Source organism: Leuciscus leuciscus, assembly GCF_965113295.1.
Source record: "Leuciscus leuciscus genome assembly, chromosome: 15".
In the NCBI taxonomy this organism is placed as follows: Eukaryota; Metazoa; Chordata; class Actinopteri; order Cypriniformes; family Leuciscidae; genus Leuciscus; species Leuciscus leuciscus.
This window is the reverse complement of record NC_138739.1, coordinates 29,957,004-29,978,328: the sequence shown is the minus strand read 5'-3', so window position 1 is coordinate 29,978,328 and position 21,325 is coordinate 29,957,004. Positions and strand designations below refer to the sequence as shown.

General features: G+C 39.3%; 1 protein-coding gene and 1 long non-coding RNA gene across 5 annotated transcripts in view; one reads left to right on the top strand and one right to left on the bottom strand.

Annotated features, from left to right (window-relative positions):
• The window catches only part of LOC309476597, a 154,035-nt gene extending 152,061 nt beyond the window's left edge, over positions 1–1,974 (top strand). Inside the window, exon 2 of the long non-coding RNA XR_014198291.1 lies at positions 1,444–1,974. This is a non-coding gene — a long non-coding RNA (uncharacterized lncRNA). The remainder of the gene's footprint in view (positions 1–1,443) is intronic.
• Positions 718–19,494, bottom strand: shc2 (SHC (Src homology 2 domain containing) transforming protein 2). Of its 4 annotated transcripts, none has more exons than XM_082139697.1 (14): positions 19,297–19,494; positions 15,449–15,679; positions 11,932–12,002; positions 7,779–7,839; positions 7,559–7,678; positions 6,148–6,201; positions 5,979–6,030; positions 5,541–5,667; positions 4,524–4,701; positions 3,955–4,045; positions 3,622–3,789; positions 3,234–3,523; positions 2,476–2,629; positions 718–2,394 (listed from the first exon to the last, which is right to left on the bottom strand). In XM_082139697.1, exons 2-13 carry the CDS (start codon positions 15,587–15,589, stop codon positions 2,501–2,503), a joined length of 1,482 nt encoding a protein of 493 aa, XP_081995823.1. In that variant the 5' UTR covers positions 15,590–15,679; positions 19,297–19,494; the 3' UTR covers positions 718–2,394; positions 2,476–2,500. The 4 variants fall into 4 exon arrangements, with proteins under 4 accessions (XP_081995823.1, XP_081995822.1, XP_081995821.1 ...); XM_082139696.1 differs by having other exon boundaries at positions 19,301–19,494; XM_082139695.1 differs by lacking the exon at positions 19,297–19,494 and adding an exon at positions 17,460–19,265.
• Between the last annotated feature and the right edge of the window lie 1,831 nt (positions 19,495–21,325).

Genomic DNA, 21,325 nt, shown 5'->3' with positions numbered 1-21,325 from the left:
AAAATATATACAAAATGTCACTCTATTACTATTATTTTTACTGTATATTTGATCAAATAAATGCAGCCTTTGTGAGCACGAGACACATATTTAGACATCTCTTAAAGGGTGACATTCATTTTTGGGAGTACCATTCCTTTAAAAATAAACCAAACATTTTCTTATAATTTTCCCTTCCTGTTGAGTTTTATTGAGAATGCTTTTAGAGGAACACAGCATAGAGAAACAATATCCTGAGAAAGTAAAGTAAGTGGTTTTTGCTGTTGGCAAGGAGGAAGCTAGCCGTTATCATTCCCATTCATCTCAATGTCAGTTGCCCGGTTGGCACAGGAATCCCGTACCAATGTTTGTGTATCTAGGCCTATATATGTTGCTTACAGCTGCTTTTAAATTGCTGTCAGTGGATAAAATGCTTTTTTAACCCACATGGTGTGGCTAGAGCAGCAGGTGCCGACTGAAATATGCTAACTAGCTCAACCTTAAATTCTATTTCTACTGCATCTGTATATGGCTGAAATAGCAGTGTGCTAGTATGCTATTCTGAAGTCTGCATCTGACATATTCTATGCAAGAGCTGGGATGCAGAAAGAAAGTATAAACCATAAATAAGTGGTAAGATGTTTTTGAAATAAAAAATAAATACTTTTAAGGCACTGGAATGTTTTCAGATAATGTGGGAAGACATATGAAAGAAAATGTGGTTCTTAATACATACACTGTAGTGAGCCAAACACTTTTTATATAACAAGAATATTTGGACATTTATAAAGGCAGGTTGTCGACTACATTTCTCCAGAAAGCAGCTTTTAGGTTGAAATACGATGTGTGGTTTTTTTACATTACAAAATATGTATAGAATAGGAATGTATGAAAAAAGCTTGTGGATGACTTTTGTGTCCAGATAAACAAAACAAATTTTTTTTTAAATGAGGTGCATTCAGTAGTTCTTTAGCTAGCGTTAGCATCGCTGTTCTTTGTGTAATTTAAATACCAAAGCCACAATAGCGTGAGATGCTGCACTGCCATCTATTAACGTGGTTAGCATGGTCGTCTCGTCTTCTACAGAGTGAGCTTGACTGGTTTACATAATAATTCATTCCATTAACTGCTAAACAAAAAATAGTTTCCACTGATAATAAGTGTCTTTCATTGTCTAAATTTTTTTGTTCATCGCATCATCACGACCCTGCTGAATGTAAGGCCGCTACAATGAACGAGTTAGACTTGGCTTTTTATCTAAAACAGGAACAGAAGACGCCGCTCGAATCGCCGCTCCGCTGGTAGCTAAGCGTATGGGGCTTATTGTTGTGATTGGTCATAGTGTTATCCAATTGTGTGCAGTGAGATTTTCAAATGCATGCTTGGTGCCGCCCCTCGAGCTGGCCGATTTTCATTAGTCGACGCCAGACCATTAATCTTTTAGATTTAGGTCTGGATTTCCAGGCTAAGGAAACTAAGTCTTTTTCTGTTCGTCAACGTGGCGAAGCTATGACCAATGTCAACCTGTTGTGAAATCTGCGTAGGGAAATCTTTCGCCTTCGTTAAAACGGCACGCTATTGATAATGAACAATAGGTTTTTTTTCCCACCTAAAATTTTGCTAATGTGACCACAAGTCACGTCATTTCACACCATACATAATTAATATACATATGAGTAAAGTCTTCTCATGTGAGTGTACACCAATCAGATGACTCTTCACAAAAGAAACTACTGAATGCATCTTTAAATGAAACTGTGCGCATTGTGGACATTTGTTGATGTGACTAAACACAAAAGAGAAATGGAATATGCGTAATTGTGAAGTATAATTCATGTCTGGAACACTATCGTTTAAAAAAGGCCATATCACATGAGCATGACCCAAACGTTTGGTCCTGAGTACATAAATTAAACATGTGCATTTGATACGACTGCATTAGAGCGACTGAGCTTTACACAACGTCCTTAACAAATACTGCATCCTGAGAGCAAACTGTTGGTAAGCACAACAACACACTGATGTCCAGAGTTTCAGAGGTGACCATCAGAGAACAGAGTCACAGTTACCGAATACATTTAGAAAGGACGACAAACGCTTGTACGGATGAAAAGGAAGGGAATAAGACGGTTTGTCTCATGTGTTTCTTATAAGTTCACATTTCTGTCAGGCGATGCCAAGAACAGTCTGCTGGGAAACTCAATGTTCACAATCACTTTATTTCCCAACGCCAAACTCTCAGTTGGGGTCTTCTCTGTTGAAGAAGGGGTCGATTTAACAGGGCATGCTGAAAGCTGTTTGTGGTCAGTGCCTAAGGAACAGGGATATCCCACAAGTCCCAGTGGAAGCTCACAGTCTGTGTTTAAGGCAAGTGTGAGGCCTCTAGATTGGCGGCACAGGGGATGGCCTTTAACCCTGAAAAAGCAATACAAAATCTGTGAATTACGCAACCAAAAAGCTTTGATCGTCTGTAGGAACATGGCGCAAACCTCTCACCATGTACATGGGCTTCAAATGGAGGTCAGTGCTTTCTGCAGACCACCTGCTGGAGGTGTAACTCGCTCTCCGCCGCAACGATTGGCAGCTTGTTCGTCAGGTGGTAGTTGATCAGGTGACTGATGCTCTCAAAAAGCATGTCTTTAGTCCGAACCTAATGGAAACGGACGATTAAAACAAAGTTCATATAAGATGTGGCTTAAAGGGATAGTTTACCCAAAAATGAAAATTAGCCCATGATTTACTCACTGCTGAAGTCATCCAAGGTGTATATGACATTCTTCTTTCAGACGAATACAATCGGAGTTATATTAAAAAGCTTTATAATGGCAGTGAATGGCATTACTCTCATAAGTTGTGCTTTAACACTTAAGTGGAATCAATATGTGCGTTTGGCCGGAAGCTAGTTATTTAACTTTATAAAGTTTTAAATATGAATATTTTTCTTACACAAACTTATTGCTTCGCTTCCGAAGGCCTGTATTAACCCCCCGGAGCCATGTGGTGCACTTTTATGATGAATAGATGCACTTTTATGGACTTCAAAACAGAAACAGCCATTCACTGCCATTATAAAGCTCGGAAGAGCCAGGACATTTTTTAATATAACTCCGATTGTGTTCGTCTGACAGAAGAAAGTCATATACACCTAGGATGACTTGAGGGTGAGTAAATCATGGGCTAATTTTCATTTTTGGGTTAACTAACCCTTTAAGTGTTTTCATAATTGGTTTGACTGAGCTTGAAGCGTCACTCACCACTCCTTCTGGATCCACCAGCAGCAGATGTTTGGGAAGCCCACACTGCATCCCAGTCAGGACATATTGGCCTGGGTTAGTGGCACTGTCCCGCACCAGGAAATCCCCGTCTCGGCCCAGCAGATTCTCTGCGTCCCTGCGGCTCATGCGTCCGTGGTACCACATCTCCCGCCGGAGCTGGTCCTCTGTGGGTGCGACGGGGGCCCGGCGCCGTGGGGGACTCGGCCACTTGTCCTCCAGTACGCAAACTCCACTGGCTTCATGTAGACGGAGGGCGTCCTCAAACGGCCCTGTGAGGTCAAGAACAGTACAATTTGTAGGATGAAGTGAGTTGTATGCATTCTTCTTATTGAGATTGATCAATTTCAGTCATTTGCAGTGGACTCACTCATATCAAAAATGTCTTTCTTCGGGCTCTCTGGTCTGCGTCCTCTTTGGGCGTCCACTGAAGCCTCCATGTTGTCCAGATTCTGGGTGTTTACGTACAGGTGTTCCTCATAATCGCGGCTGCCGGGAGGATGACCGTCTGCTCGCAGGTAACCATCGGTAGTCAAACCTACAGAAAATAAACTGGTTACTAAATAACATCGCTGTTAGAAGGAAAAAAATTGAAATATCGGACCATGTTACTTCCAGCACCTTTAATATGTTAAAAAGCAACAAAAATCAACAAAACGTCACAAAAGTAACAATACTGATAATTAACCACCAGGCGTCTCACTTGAGCTGCTGTTCTCCGTGTCCCAGTGCATTTCATAACACAAGTGGGCGGCAGGGAGGCTGCAAGCATCTCTTTTGGCTGGTGACCCCATCTGAAAGAATAATTTGTATATTCTAGAATTATCATTTCTATTATTAGAAATTATAATACGTTGTATAATGTATATGTGTCCTCTAATAAAACGTCTTATACACTATGTTTCTTCTCAAATTATAAAAATTAAGAAACTAAAAAATCTTTTTTTTTTTTGCAGAAGGTACTTATAGCAAATTATGATGGTTGGTTTGACAGGGCAGGTTAAAGAGGTCAAAGGTTTCGAAAGGTCAAGCAGTTTTAAAAATAATCATCGATAATTGAAGAATTGCTCAGTTCTTGCAGATGGCATATAGGCTTTCAGCTTTCATTCGTTTTGTTTGGCTGACGCAATTAGCTTTATGCTAATAACACTTACGGAAGTGAAAGGCCAATTTTAGTTAATTCTCTCTACAAACCACTTCATGCTGTTCATAACACAAATCAAAGCAGCAATAAAACTCCACATACATTTATAATAAAGTCTATTGTTTTACCTGAGCAGTTTTGCTCTGTGGTTGTGTGTGGACGTGACCCAGTAGGCCCGCAGGAGGCCTGAGCCTAGAGTCCACCACTCCCCCAACGGGAGGCTCCTTCCCTGGGATGCTGTTGTAGTAATCGTGCTCAGACGATTCCTCGTCATCCCCCCACGCCGACTCTTCTGTTCGTATAGCCCTGAACATTAAATAAAGCTTTTTAGCATGTTTGTGCATTAACATATTAGCAATCAGTGAAAAGGTAATTATATATTTAATTCAATCTAAATATATAAATCATAAATATATTTCCATTTGGTACTGAAATGTGCCAATAAAAACATGCTTATTTGGTAATATCTACTTACAAATGACTATTTTAATTCATATTTGTCTGTGCTTTATGTTTTTATGCTTATTAAGGTATGGTCACATTTCCTGTTGTTCTGAGAGTTTTTTACAAGCAAAATCCAGTCCTTTTAATAGTAACACTCGCAATTGGGAATTTTGCGCAAGGGTGAAAGGTTCAAGTTGATCACGTGAATTTGGAAGTGACTAATGTGCTAATGTGATCGCAACCTTTAGAGTTTCATGTGTTAGCTTAACAACATGCTAACAGCACACAGAGCTGTTTACTATGTAGTGCGGTTAACATGGGTGATATCAGTTCCATTTCAGTAGGATCCTGTCTATATAGGGAAGTAGACTTATATTAAAGACAAGAAAGAGCATTTAACAACAATGATTTATAATTAATCAAATTGACCCATAACTGATGTGACACTGAGCAGGCTTGTGGTTTCTGAGAGCCCCTTAAATAAATTTAGCTTTAAATAACGGTCTGCGATCAAAACAGGATGGGTGAATGAAACACAAGCCGTGTGTATCCTGTTTCAACCTTGTGAAAACTGTTCAGAGCTGAAGTTTAACATTGACTGCAGATAAAACGATAGAGGAACTACTGTCATTTTCATGTTTTGATGCATCCAAAAGCCCAAACAAACGCCTATGGTTCAAGGGAAATTATGTGAATCTCACCTATCCATGGTGGGAATGGCTTTGGGTGGGCTGTGTAAGTACTGTTTGAACTGCAGTTCGAAGGCCTGGCCGATGGTACTGATCACATTCTGGGCAAGACCTTCACTGCACTCCAGGATGTGACACGCTAGAGGGATGAGAACAAGGTAACATTATGCACAAGTGAGAAATCTAGCCAAAATAATCAGTGACACAAACAAAAGAGAAGGAAAATCAATGGGAAATGGAATTGGGGACATGACGCGAGCTGGGATCAAACCCATTTTTCCAAAACAAGCACCATAGCTCAACATGTGCCAACTGAAGACCAACACTATAATAACAACATAATATGCATACACAATAAAATAACACACACACACACACACATATATATATATATATATATATGTACTGTATATATATATATATATATAAGTAAAAATATAATAAAAATACCTCTTTGATTGACAGGGTCTTTGGCCACATAGGCGACGTAATCGGGTGTATCCTGCAACACACGAAGAAATCAGAGTCAGAATCAAGTTGCAGTTTTAAATGTAAAGAGAAATGATATGAGCTTTAAGAAGAGGCCTTGAACAGTAAACATGTATTTTAGAGGTCTTACCGAGTCTCCACCAGAGGCGAAAGATATGGACTGCATGGGGTGATGGGCAATCACCTACATAAAGAGATGAAAAAAGTGTGATGTCTGCATTAATTCAAACTGTCCGACCGTATAAGTATTAATACAAAAATATAATAAAATAGAAAAAAATAAATAAACAAACAGTGTCGGGGGAAAGTATACAAAGCTTAAAGGGATAGTTCACTTTGAAATAAAATTTTGGTATGTTTTAGCTTACCTCAAGGGCATCCAATATGTAGGTGTCTTTTTTTCCGCAGTAGTTTCAATTTTGATATTTTTAGGTCAAACCGTTCTTGTCTGTCAGTCATATAATGCAGGTCGATGGTCACTGTCTCAAAGAGCATGCACAGAGTCCAAATTAAAACAATTCCCCGTCGTCCAAATTAAACAATTCCCCATCGTAAGTACACATTGATGGCCCAAGACACGAAACGAGCGGTTTGTGTGAGAAAACGAACAGTATTTATATCGTTTTTACCTCTTGAACACAGCTGCGTCCAAATGATCTGAGAGCGCGGGCGGGTATAGATATATACACTAGATGTCACATTGGCTACTGCGAAACCATAGCCAATGCGACATCTAGTGTATATATCTATACCCGCCCGCGCTCTCAGATCACTCGGATGTGGCTGTGTTCAAGAGGTAAAAACGATATAAATACTGTTCGTTTTCTCACACAAACCGCTCGTTTCGTGTCTTAGGCCATCAATGTGTACTTACGATGGGGAATTGTTTAATTTGGACGACGGGGAATTGTTTTAATTTGGACTCTGTGCATGCTCTTTAAGACCTGCATTATATGACTGACAGACAAGAACGGTTTGACCTAAAAATATCAAAATTGAAACTACTGCGGAAAAAAAGACACCTACATCTTGGATGCCCTTGAGGTAAGCTAAAACATACCAAACTTTTATTTCAAAGTGAACTATCCCTTTAAAGGGGCAATATATATTTAAATATATATTTTTTTTTTTTTTGAATTAACTCAATAAACTGAATTAACTTGGAAAACTTTAAGCAATTTAATTTCATCTTTAATTCAATTTAATTTTAATTTTAATTTAAGCAATTCAGTCAAAACATAGAAAAGAATATTATAATTTTACTACAGTACTGCACAGGAACTTGAAACAAATCGGAATCTGTTCATTTACATGAATCATCTAAAATAACTGATCCACTAAAATGAATCAAACTTTCCAAAGTTACACAAGTAAGAAAAGGCAGTTTTGAAATGTTTGCTTATTACATCTGCTGAAAAATGTAGTTTTGTAGAGTTACTGTAACTCCTCAACACCGTGTATAGGAATGATAATGTTGTGATAAATCAGTTGAGGGTGAGGCTGATATGATTTAAGGGGGTTATTCTGTCTAAAGGGCCGACCTGTCGCGTGGTGGGGACGAGTAGACTCAAACCATCAATGGAGATGTTGACGCCGATGCTCATTCCAGCGAAACGTAGGTTACTCTTTCCCATGATAGACTGGAGGGTTTTGTTGGTGGTCTAAAATGGGCAGCAAAACAAGTATTTGGATATCACTACATTTTCTTAGATTTGTGTTTAATAATTAAAAAAAAGGTCCAAAAATGCAATTTGCTCTTACTTTCTTCTTCCAGGCAGCTTTTCCTCCGGGTACAACTTCACACAACCTGTTGATGGCCTCCCTGTGTTTACACACACAGACACACACACACACACAAAGAGAAAGAGCACTATTAGAGCGGTATTACCAGATCTCACAATCTCACATACCCAGAAAACCCACAAAAAAACATTTCCTTTCTGTTTCAGTGCAACCGCTGTTTGAAAATAAATAAGGAATGTGTCTGAGCCTAAGAATAAAGCTTATTTAAATATTGCAAGTGTTTTGTCAGTGTATAAAATAAACAGCGCAAAACAAAACAATAAATCATGGAGGGCACAATCTCAAAATAAAAGAATAAAATAAAATACAACAAATTAATAAAACAAATCAATCAAAGAAATTGTTTCGGCTCAAGAAAACAAAAACAAACCAAAACAGACAAAATTGTTGTCAAATGAGAAAAGACCAAAACTCGCATTAGTGATGGGTGCCTTAAAGTGTTAGTTCACCCAAAAATGAAAATTCTGTCAGTAATTACTCACCCTCATGTTGTTCCAACCCCGTAAGACCTTCGTTCATCTTCGGAACACAAATTAAGATATTTTTGATTAAATCTGAGAGCTGGATCACTCCTGCATAGGCTTCTAAGGGACTGAAACTTGCTGGCCCAGAGAAGTTATTAAAGAGATCGTTAATATAATCCAAGTGACTACAGTGGCTCAATCTTAAGTTTATAAAGCGACAAAAATACTTTTTGTGCGCAAAAACAAAACAAAAATAATGACTTTATTCCACTATTCATTTCCTTCTCTCTGGGCCTCGAGTGAGTTCACGGAATGTTTTAGCGCAGCGCGTCTGTGTTGCACGTCACCACGTAGGCTCACTATTGGCCGACGCTGGTCATGTGTGTGATGCGTGTGACGTACAGCACAGACGTGCTGCGCTATTACACTACGTGAAAAAACTCGAGGCTCAGAGAGAAGGAAATAAATAGTGGAATAAAGTCGTTATTTTAGTTTTTTTGCGCACAAAAAGTATTCTCGTCGCTTTATAAACTTAAGATTGAGCCACTGTAGTCACTTGGATTATATTAACGATCTCTTTAATGCATTTTCTGGGCCAGCAAGTTATAGTGTCTTAGAAGCCTATGGAGGAGTGAGCCAGCTCTCAGATTTAATAAAAAATATCTTAATTTGTGTTCCGAAGATGAACGAAGGTCTTACGGGGTTGGAACAACATGAGGGTGAGTAATTACTGACAGAATTTTCATTTTTGGGTGAACTAACCCTTTAATACGACTAATAAAACAAAAAAAAGTGTAATTTGTGAAAAAATTTCAATAGCTGTGATGAGTTTGACAGAGGGGCATCATGGGTTGTGAGGTCAACAGCGGACGGAGTGACTTCGAAACACCAGCATGCTATCAAATAGCCCATTAATTATTTAAAAGTCCCAACTGTCCCAGCAAAGGACTTTTCAGGGAATTTTTCAAATAAATGTTATAGGATAAGCATTGCAAAGTGTGATTGTGACAATTTCCATTGGTGTGTTTTTGTGTTGCAAGATTACGCGCCTGTGTGTGTTTTGCCTCTTTGTTCTTATGGAGATTGCTTCTAGGCCTCACTCCATGACAATGACAAATGAGAGAGCCCACCCACACTCCCTCTTTCCCCAGAGCACCGCAAATCAGCTGATTTACAAGCCGTTCGTTTCTGCTGCAAAATAGATTCCGGCTAAATATGCAGCCTGTTCCAAGCATTCCCATTATAACCATTATAATGTCATAACGGACTGCCGCTCTCTACTCAAAACAATCACTCTTCTCCAGTCATCCTTGTTTATCAACTCTAACTCCACCCCATGCAATCTGCATCATCTTGGGCCCCAGAAGGCCTCCACAGTCATTAGTTGGAGTCGTTAATAATACATGGCTATATCACTCCGTCTCCATCTCGCCTGTGCTATCTGCACTTTAGTCCACTGTGGGCCATGGGGTTCGGGTTTCTGCTGATCGATGAGCAAGGGCAGGGAGAGGGACTCCACTGTTGCCCTCGGGAATCTGGAGCTCCGCCCCGTCACCCCCTACAAGAATGCACATGCTTGCACACATATAAATAAATAGACACCTAAGACCTAATGCAAGCGTGCACACTTACGTACGTTCAAACATGGTTTGGCACACAAAAAGTGAATCGCAAAGTGATAATAAATTGCTTACATGTGAAGTATATCACTCAAATGTACATTACGTAAAAATAAAATAAATAAAAACGAGTTAAATCAAGGAACTTGTTTCAGCCAATTTTTTTTTATAAATAAACAAGCTAAAAACATGGAGGGTAAGGTAAAACATTATATATATATATATATATATATATATATATATATATATATATATATATACACACTCACCTAAAGGATTATTAGGAACACCATACTAATACTGTGTTTGACCCCCTTTCGCCTTCAGAACTGCCTTAATTCTACGTGGCATTGATTCAACAAGGTGCTGAAATGTTGGCCCATATTAATAGGATAGCATCTTGCAGTTGATGGAGATTTGTGGGATGCACATCCAGGGCACGAAGCTCCCGTTCCACCACATCCCAAAGATGCTCTATTGGGTTGAGATCTGGTGACTGTGGGGGCCATTTTAGTACAGTGAACTCATTGTCATGTTCAAGAAACCAATTTGAAATGATTCGAGCTTTGTGACATGGTGCATTATCCTGCTGGAAGTAGCCATCAGAGGATGGGTACATGGTGGTCATAAAGGGATGGACATGGTCAGAAACAATGCTCAGGTAGGCCGTGGCATTTAAACAATGCCCAATTGGCACTAAGGGGCCTAAAGTGTGCCAAGAAAACATCCCCCACACCATTACACCACCACCACCAGCCTGCACAGTGGTAACAAGGCATGATGGATCCATGTTCTCATTCTGTTCACGCCAAATTCTGACTCTACCATCTGAATGTCTCAACAGAAATCGAGACTCAACAGACCAGGCAACATTTTTCAAGTCTTCAACTGTCCAATTTTGGTGAGCTCGTGCAAATTGTAGCCTCTTTTTCCTATTTGTAGTGGAGATGAGTGGTACCCGGTGGGGTCTTCTGCTGTTCTAGCCCATCCGCCTCAAGGTTGTGCGTGTTGTGGCTTCACAAATGCTTTGCTGCATACCTCTGTTGTAACGAGTGGTTATTTCAGTCAAAGTTGCTCTTCTATCAGCTTGAATCAGTCGGCCCATTCTCCTCTGACCTCTAGCATCAACAAGGCATTTTCGCCCACAGGACTGCCGCATACTGGATGTTTTTCCCTTTTCACACCATTCTTTGTAAACCCTAGAAATGGTTGTGCGTGAAAATCCCAGTAACTGAGCAGATTGTGAAATACTCAGACCGGCCCGTCTGGCACCAACAACCATGCCACGCTCAAAATTGATTAAATCACCTTTCTTTCCCATTCTGACATTCAGTTTGGAGTTCAGGAGATTGTCTTGACCAGGACCACACCCCTAAATGCATTGAAGCAACTGCCATGTGATTGGTTGATTAGATAATTGCATTAATGAGAAATTGAACAGGTGTTCCTAATAATCCTTTAGGTGAGTGTATATATATACACACTGTATATACACATACATTTACAAACTTTCATACTAGATGTGATTAATCAATTTGACAGCACTAATATACTATACAGTATACACACACACACACACACACACATACATACATATATATATATCAAACTAATCTACACTAAACTAAGCATGGAGAGTGAGGTTATGATTTGAAACATGAGAAATTTCCAAAATAAAAAGATGAATAAAATAATACAATAACAAAAACTAAACTAAACTACACAAAACATGGTTGGCGTAATCTCAAATATAAAAATAAAATAACAATAATAAATAATAAAATAAAAACAACCTGAGTTACATCAACCAAGGAAATTGTTTTGGCTCAGCAAAAACAAAACATAACAAAGCAACACATGAAAAAAAAGAAAAGAAAAAGAAAAAAAAAAGGAAACAAAGAAAATAATACACATTAAAAAAAAGCAAAACAAAACAATAAAATCATGGAGGGTGAGGTATTTGTGTACAGAAGTTTGTGCTTAAAAAAAGATCTACGTTCAGTAGCATCCAAATAAAAAACACTTTACCTGGTGACGTGTGTCCTTGTGCTGAAGTCCAAAGATCTCATCGATTTTAGAACCTCAATGCAGCCCATGTACTGCAAAAAAAATTAAAAAATAAATGAGAGCACAAAATGACACACATTACTTTCATTATACTTAATTAGTTTTTTCCCAGAGGTCATAATTGCTTCATGGAAATATGTATCTAATTCTTGTTGGCAAGAGCCAGAGTCCATGATGTAGATGCTAAAAACAAAAGCAACAATTCTCTCTCTCTCTCTCTCTCTCTCTCTCTCTCTCTCTCAAACACACACACACACACAAACAAGGATGGTTCAACTGCACAATAATGGCAGCAGGGTGCATTTGCGTATTTAGCATAACGCCGCATAATCACAGATAAATACTAAACGTATAATTCCAGCAAGACAGCTTGTTCTCGGCGGTTCTGAAAAAGACGACATAATAGCTGTGCTGGGGAAGGTAATTACAGCGAAGTGTGAGGAGATTGACGGCAATAACCACATCATGACCGGTGGGGGTGGACTGGATAAGAGGTATTACTGCAGTCTGGCCCTTCTGGGACGTGGAAAGTGCTCTGATGAAGGTGTAGGGAAATATCTCTTCGGCAGTTAGTCACTAATGCGTTCAAAAGGGTCACAGGAACATATCGCAAGATCCCCACCCCCACACTGACAGTGCGACATATGTCTGAATGTTTTGTGGTTACGGATGATTGTAGAAAGTAATTAGATCATTTCTGTTGTCTTAGGCCGGGTAAAGGATTTCGGAGGCATACGCTTACCTCGACCCAAAGCAAAGCACAGGTCACGTGGCCTATGGTTGAGTCAAAGTGGTTTCCCTAGATATGACAGTTAAGACAGTTAGAAACTTCATCTTAAAGGGACAGTTACCCCAATCAGGAGAAGTCTGTCATCATTTACTCACCCTCATGTCATTCTGTATGCTGAATGACTTCTGCATTAAGATATTTCGAAAAATGCTGGGAACAAAACAACACTGGAGTCCACTGATGTCCAGTTTATGGATGAAAAAAAAAAACCACTTTTCTTTGTCCCATAGAACATAAAAAGTCATGCAGGTTTGGAACAACATGGGGGTATGTAAGTAATGACAGAATTTTCATTTTTGGGTGAAGTAGGCCTATATCTTTAAGACAATAGTTTTTGATGTTGTTCTTGAAATCAACATCCTCTGTGTTTGCTTCTTCAACAAATACTGTACTAGTGTGCATTGGGGAAGTCCCAAAGAACTGATTATGACCTTAAAACTGTTCTCTACGAATATAAATCAGTCCCTCTAACATTGCATTCATGTTTTCTGCAATCACTCCTTTTCTCTTAAAGGGAGAGTACACACAAAACTGAAAATTCTCAGATGTACTCACCCTCATGTCGTTCTAAACCTGAATGACTGTCTTTCTTCTGTGGAACACAAAAATAAGATATTTTGAAGAGCTATTTGCCAATATAATGAAAGTCAATGGGGTCCAAAACAACATTGGACAACACTGAGATGTATTCAAAATGTCTTTGTATTCCACAAATGAAAGACAGACTCAGAGTTGGAGGCTGAGAAAATTAGATTTGTCATTTTTGGGTGTACTGTCCCTTTAAGTTTTTTTTTTTTTTAAGAGCATGTCTTGACACTGGTCAGCTCATTTATATCTAAGCAAGCAATTGCAGACATCTTAACTACATTAGTTAACAGCGGGAAGTGTTCAATCAGTGTAATGAATCTTCTTCCTTTTCTTTTGCTTCCTCTTTCTCTTAAAAAAACCCCTCATTGTTGGCCAACATGCGGTGTGATAAATTAATGCACTCCTTACAGCAAAATCTGCAATTATATATATAAATATACACATACATGTCTTCATAGTGGCAGAACAAGTGAAAAACATCATTCAGTGATGTCACATGCATTGTAGCTGGTGGGTCAGTAGTGGAGGTAGATATTTTTTGAGCTTGTCCTAATTTAATTTCATGGGAACAAGTTATAGACTACTGTTTTGATGATAGCAAACTGCAGATTTAGCTGTAAGGAGAGTGTTACTTTAGCACACAGCATGATGGCCAACAATGAGGTCTTTGAGAAAGAAAGGAAGCAAGATAATACACACACTATTTTTTATTATTTATAACAGAGGGGGGTTGCCCAGAAAATGTTTGCACTAGAGAAAATGACCAGTGAGGTTTATACTTCCTATTAATGAGGTGAAACATACAAAATCTGTGCGCTGCTATTCCTTGTAGTCTTTTGTTCTTAGAAATGTTGTCATCTTGGAATAACACAAACTAGTCTAAGTTAAAACAACTTTCTATTCACCCACGGAAATGCAGATTATAATTGTAAAAATTACATGCTTTTGTGTAGTTTTAGTTTTAGCATAGTTTTAGCCAAACTAAAATCCCTTTATTTATGGTATACTAACATGCCACAGTGTTATTTGGCTAACTGCCCCCCTCCAAGCCTGTTTCCTCTGCTACACATGTGATACAAATGACTGTGATTAAACGTAATTGAATAAACGAATGAATGGTGCCTGTGTAATGCAATTAAGGAGCGTGCGCAGGCCCAGTCTGGGTTGTTGGAGAGAGGGCCGTGTGGTGGATGAGTGCAGGGGCGGAGGGGTGAGAAACTGGGTTGAGAGAGGATCACTGTCATCGACGTCAAATAGTCTGCCAACATTTATAACTCTTGATTGACCAAGATGCAGCCCAGAGCTGAAGATATTGGCTTATATCCACAGCATCTACCAAGCTGTTATTGGTTAGCCTACACTGTTTCGCCTACTATGTTTTATCTAACAGGATTTGTCTACTTCAAAATTACAAACTAAGTAAACAATAAATCAAATACGTTTTCAATGTTTATTGAACGTGAGCTTAAAGAACTTAAATTTGCTAATGCTATGCTAATTTTAATCGCAGTTTCATTATTATTCCTAAGAGAAAACACATGCATATAAACCCGTATTGATCCCAAAATGGAAATTTGGGAATTGCTCAGATGTCCATCCTGGGATCAAATATACATTTTGCGAACAACTCATCTTGAGTCATAAACAATTAGCCACCCTCCACCTCCCTTCAGTTCTAGTTTAGTTGTTTACATCTGCAGTTTGTTTGTCCACGTCTGCCCCCTGCTCTGACGCAGTACCACACAAAGCAATATATCTGGATTAAATTATATATTCCTCCTTTCTCCTCAGGCAATTGCACCCTGACATAACCAATACACCGCAGTGAACAGAACCCCATTGTTCTCATATCATAAGCAGTTTTGCCTGAACTCAGCTTTTGAAAGGACAAGATGTTGCAGTTGTTTGTAAGCTGCAAGGGGAGTAAAATCTCTCACCACAGCTGATATCTCTTCAGAGCTGCATTAGATGGTGCAATGAATGTAAATGAATGATTATTGATAACACCACATAGCAGCATATTGACAACGCTGCAGACCTGCAAAATAACATAAGGCGGAAAGCATATTGAGATTTCAAGATGATAAGCAGGGGACTTACCCTGACAATGTACGAAGCTCCCGTGCTGCTGATCTTTTTGTCTGGGTGCAACCACCCCTGCGAGGGCTTATTGATGAAGCTGCCCTTCTGGGTAAAGTTATCTCCCAGCCATATTCCCTCCACCCTGTTCCTCCGGTTCATCCCGGTCCTGAAGCTCCCAGATCCCCCTGGACTCCCCTCGGCGGCCCCTGCACTGGACTCTCTTGGACTTGCCCTCTGCCTCCTGGCGGCCTGTAGGGAACAGGGACCCACACAAACAGGGTCACAGGAGTTGAACACAGCTGCAAGACTTGCCACAGGACCACTGGGGGCGGTCGCCCCCCCGAAAGCCGTAGCAGGGGAGCTATCGGTTGGAGGCGCCCTGCTGGATTCCTTGCTGGAATTGGAGCCGGAGCTGCTATTGGACGGGCTACGGCTGAGCAACGAGTTGGAAAACTTCCATTGGGGCATCTTGGGAATGAGCATGCAGAAGGTAGTGGTCCCGTCCTGCTCGCCGTCCAGCCCGGGTGAGTCGGCCAACACCTGGGCCGAAGGCGGAGGAAGGGCAGCGGTCTCCAGGGGCGGCAGCTCCAAGCCATGCGTGGACGAGGAGGCCACCGGCGTGGCCACCATCTTCCCGCTCATGGCTAGGCTCTGCATCAGGTCGTCGGAGGAGGTCACAGAGTCGTTCCGGAAGCGGCCATACTTGGGCTTAAGTAGCATGCCCGGAGGAGCGGTCCAGAGCGGAGAGGACAGTGGGGGGAAGAGGGAGGGGAAGGGGGGATGGCAAGGGAAAGGGAAAAGGAAAGATGCAGTGGAAGCAAAGGAGAAATCCACAAGGTTCTGTGCGGACTGAGTCTAGCCCTGCGTCCTCTCTCTCTCTCTCTCTCTCTCTCTCTCTCTGCTTTCTGACAGTTGCTCTGTCCCTTACTGTGGCTTGCTTAATCCCTCCCTCTCTTCTTCATTCCTTCTCTCTCTCTCTCTCTCTCTCTCTCTCAGCCCAGCTTGCCCCCACTCTCTTGATGATGTCATAGTGTTATGGTCTGTCTATTAGCCCTGCCCAACCTAGACAACATTAGCTAATGCACATCTGCCTGAGCACCTCCTTACAGCATCTTGCACTTATCCTCCACTGACACATACAAAGCCATTCAGCCCTGCAGCAGCATTAGCTAAAGGTGATGTGTGCCGTTTGGAATGCTACAATACCTTCCCCTATCCCTCTGAAAGGTGTAAATACTGTGGCGCTATCAAAACATCACTTTTTTTTGAGCAACCCGACAACTAGCCCAACTCGACAACATTGCCGTGAGTTCGGCCGAGAAATAACAGTTGTTTTTCCAGTTTTGTTTGGTGATGCTAGTAGCGCATAAGTTACTCACATCACTGTTAATTTCATGGGATCAAGGTTAGCATAGGACAGTTAGCCCCTTCTGGTCAATATTGTAACTACACCATCTGGCAGCAAAAACTTTTCACCATGACTTGTTATTGATAATAATTTGGTATATTATAGTCGATGTTTTACCGGTACCTAATTTTCACCTACAAATGAAAATGTCTCCGTGTTAAGTTTTTCTTCAGGGAAAGTCAGTGGGGTCCAATGTTGTTTGGGCCCCAACACTTTTCAAAATATCTTATTTTGTGTTCCAGAGAAGAAACATAAGAGTTAGTAAATGAAGACGAAAAATAATAATCTTTTTCATTTGAACTACCTCTTAAAAAACACAAAATGTACTTATATTTTTACTCATCTGCTGCCTTTCACAGTATGTCACAGATCAGGATAGTCACTAGTAAAAGGCTTGGGACTTTACCAGTTAAGCAATTACAATTGAGATGAACTGGAATGCTAGTGGTAGCTTTCTCTAAGATTTATAGACGTCCATGATTAATGCAAATTAACAATTAGAGCAAAACACCAAGGCCAACAGTATAATATCTAAGTAGCTTGTTACACGGTGCACACATACGAGTACTCAAGACATCAAGGCACCTTTTACACCAGTTAATATAGAATAGTATAGAATACCTCACAACAGCGTTACTTGCTTCTCCATCCAAACTGTGTTCTTCATATTGCTGCGGTATGGATAATATAACGATTGTTGAGACTTTCTCTGCTCTTCTCTTGCTGTCGAAGTCAAGAAAACATCTGAGTTGTCACATTTACAGGACTTGCGCAAGACGTGGTGCCTGTTTGACAAATAGTTTCTTCCCTCTGCACTGACGTCACTTTTTTTCGCAACTGGCCAAAAAGTAAACGCAAAGACTCCACAAGGCCAAATAAACAGGAAGCACTTAAAATACTCTATGTTCCGTTAACGTTGCCTATGTGTGCAGACTATTTTGGTGGAAACCTCAGTTTTGTGGTGTTGACAAAGCATCACACTTGCTTCATGACTAACAAATGGCTCTTTTTTTTATTTTCCTAAATCAACAGCTCTTGAGTAACCTCTCAAAGGTGTTGTGCAGAGATTTAGTTGTTTTTCCATTTGTCACATGGCACGCCTAGCTGGGGTTATTTTAGCTTCAATAATGGGGTCACCGGGACCATTTGCAATTAGTGAGAGTGCACATGCAGGGTCACCGTCTGGATCAATATCTTTGTTAAAAGCAAAACCACAAAAGAGTGCATAAAAGCGGGAAAATGAGAAAACAAGATTACTTCACTCATTCAATGTCCACTTCTCCTCAGGGAGCCATGAATGCTCAGTTCTGGAGGAATCAGACACATTCTTCATATTTACCCTTATGTCACCATTCCCTTAATTAAGTAAATTATCGTGAATTGTCACACTAAAATCAACAATGCCCCGAGGGCTACTGTGTGATCTCAGACTGCAAGATGCATTTTTTTTTATTATAAGTGGGATCATAAAAATAATTTTGACATAACGGACATTTACATATATTCAACCAGAGAAAATACAAATTTAATTTATATATATCATCCTGTTGAAAAGTTTACATGCTTACATGGTTCTTAAAATTGTGTGTTGCCGCCTCAAGCATTCAGAGTTGAAATCAACAAATTATTTTATATATAATTATTTACTATTTCTTTTTTAATTTGATCTCTTATTTAAAAAAATTGTTTTTATATAAATGCCTTTCTGAATTTTTAATTGTTTTAGTAAATGCATTTAAAAAGTGGGATTTGTGAACTTTTTAGAGCAACTGTACATTAATATGGGTTTAGGCCACTCAATTTTTATATAACACAAGACTAGGGATTTCCACTTATTCTCTCTGGTCCTGAAAAACCCAGCACTAATACATGTTTGTATCCGCTGTACTTACAAACAAGGTCATTTTACTCAAATATTGAGACAAAGATAATCATTGATTACAGCAGTTTTCACTGTATGTGACGACATAAGAATATTCATAAATGTAGTGGGGGAAAAAAACGTATATTTACTACATTATTTTGTGCCAACGTGGAAAATCAAGTACTACTTTTAAATCTGATAAAAAAATATTCCTACTGTGTAAAAGTCACATGTACATAAATCAACTACTACTTTTAAATCTGATAAAAAATATTCCTACTGTGTAAAAGTCACATGTACATAAATAGATCAATGCCAGACAGCAGGTGACATGCACTGCGAGTTCATTAACCTCATCTGCTCGAACGTATTATCAAGACATTAAACATCAAATTGTGGTAAACGTGGGTGAATGTGCCATTTTAATATTTGCTTTCTTAAAAAAATACCACCAAATGAAAATACATCTTCCACATGGCAGGCATTTACCACATCCTCTTAAAGCACTTGTAGCAATGTATCACAAAATGCTATTACTAAATATATTTGTGTAGAGAAAGATTAAATATACACATGAAAGAATCATACGGTAACTCACCAAATCTTGTGCTGCTGCTGCAGGTTGCAACGCCGCCCCTACACAAGCACCAAAAACACATGTGAACTTATGTGTTTGAATGTAGAGGAAGAGTAACGGCACATAAGAGTCGACAGATGTGAAGTTTTTGCCCAAAGGGTGAGAGAAACCACTCTAACCACAGGCTAGAATCATGTGTCCTGGTTCAGGAACGCACAGCATCACATAAACACACCTCCTGCAATGGCATGCCCAATCACGTTACTTATGTTCTGGTCTTATGCACTTTAACACAAGTGTCAATATTTGTTAAGTTGAACAACGCACAAACAACGTGTTGTACTAATGGTAGATGCTGCAAAGAGTTGTCGAAAGGTGGCACCTGAGTATAAAAAGCATATTTAAATTCGAACAAGCAAACTGTGCTAAATATTGTATCGGTAATATATGCACAAAAGCATTCCTCATTCGAATTCATAGCTTGAACAAAAGTTATACGTGTTAACGGTGAAACGGAAACCGCGTAATTCATTAACAAAAGAGTCACTGAGGTTAACCTTTAGTTAAATGTTCTAGCAAGCTTGAGTCGTTTTCTAAAACAACAATAGAGCACAGCATAAAAATGGATACAATTAAAAAAAAGTGTGTTCTGCACAACATGGCATCAAAAATACACTATTACTGCATCACACAAAGAGCAAATCATTTGTCATTTAAACTGAGGGGTGAAAGACAAACAATAAAGAGACTTTCTGATGCCTTCTTCGCTTGGCTGTACTTCATTGTGTACTGAAACGATATGCGCTTGTTAAAAAGGTCACAGGAACACTGTGGTCAAATCAGCAGCCCTGACATTAAACGTTAAAGCATCTGAAAAAAAGACACGACAACAAACTAAAGAAGAAAATGGAGCAAACCTCTGCCACCTCAAACAACTCAATCCCTCTCAGAAAAAAAGGGTACAATAGCCCCTTCAAAAAGGTTCTAAAATGTACCATTTAGGTACTAATATGTACACTTTTGGTACCAATATGTACCTTTGAGGGACTAATATGCACTCTTTAGGTACAAAAGTGTACCTTTTGAAAAGGTACCGCCACAGTGACAGCTTTTGTACCTTTTTTTCTGAGAGTGAATGTGTCCAAATGTTCAAAAAGAGAACCATTATCTAAGAACAAAGCTTGATACATTATTAAGAACTTCTTTGATTTTGTGAATGAACTGCTTGGTGGAAAAATGTGATGCTTGAATTTTTGTTAAAGCACTTCTTTTATACAGAAGTTACTTAAATTATACTTTTAAGCTTTTCGAGGTGGATGAACTTTTACTTATTGTGTTACCAATGTAATCCCTGTGGGCGTTTTGCTCTTTGTAAACTGTATTTTGTGCATCACATCATATCTTTCTAGCATCGTTCCACGTGTATCGTATCAGATTTGGTAGCTTTAAATGGTCATGACAGGAGTTAGTTACACCAAGTTATCACACTTGTCTGATTTTAACAGATATAGGCCTGGTTTCACAGTGGTTTCACTTAGATTAAGCCAGGATTAGGCCTTAGTTCAATTTGGACATTTAAGTAGCTTGCAACATTACTTGTGCATCTTGAGACAAAACAATTGCTCTGATGTGTATTGTAGTTAATTTCTCCATTGACTTCCGTTGTAAACATACGATTTTTTGAGGGAAGGGCGAAATTACTTTCTGTAGAAAATCTGTAGAAAATGTTATTGAAATGTAAATTGAAAATACATTGGTTTACAATATATTGGAAAAATGATGTGTAATAATTGTATGTAAGACACACAGGATAATAGTGAACTTTAGGAGGAGACTATAATTTGCTATCGTTTGATCATCTGACAGAATAAATGTCAAAAGTGCTGTCAAAGACCTTTTGGAGTAAAGAGAAGGTTGACGCATTCCCACTGTCATATCATATCATATAAGGTCATCAAAGTAAAGGACTGTCACACTTCTGTATCACACTTCACACTTCTGTATCACACTTACTTTCTTTCACACGCCTGAAACGACTAACGCGAG

Bases quoted from the DNA above. Each gene is read 5' to 3' on its own strand.
- shc2 (XM_082139694.1), bottom strand. From the start codon at position 16,150: ATGCTACTTAAGCCCAAGTATGGCCGCTTCCGGAACGACTCTGTGACC. The intron at 5,668-5,978 runs GTATTTTTATTA...TCATCCCTCTAG, and splicing joins AGACCCTGTCAATCAAAGAG to CGTGTCACATCCTGGAGTGC. The intron at 3,790-3,954 runs GTGAGACGCCTG...TATTTTCTGTAG, and splicing joins CACGGAGAACAGCAGCTCAA to GTTTGACTACCGATGGTTAC.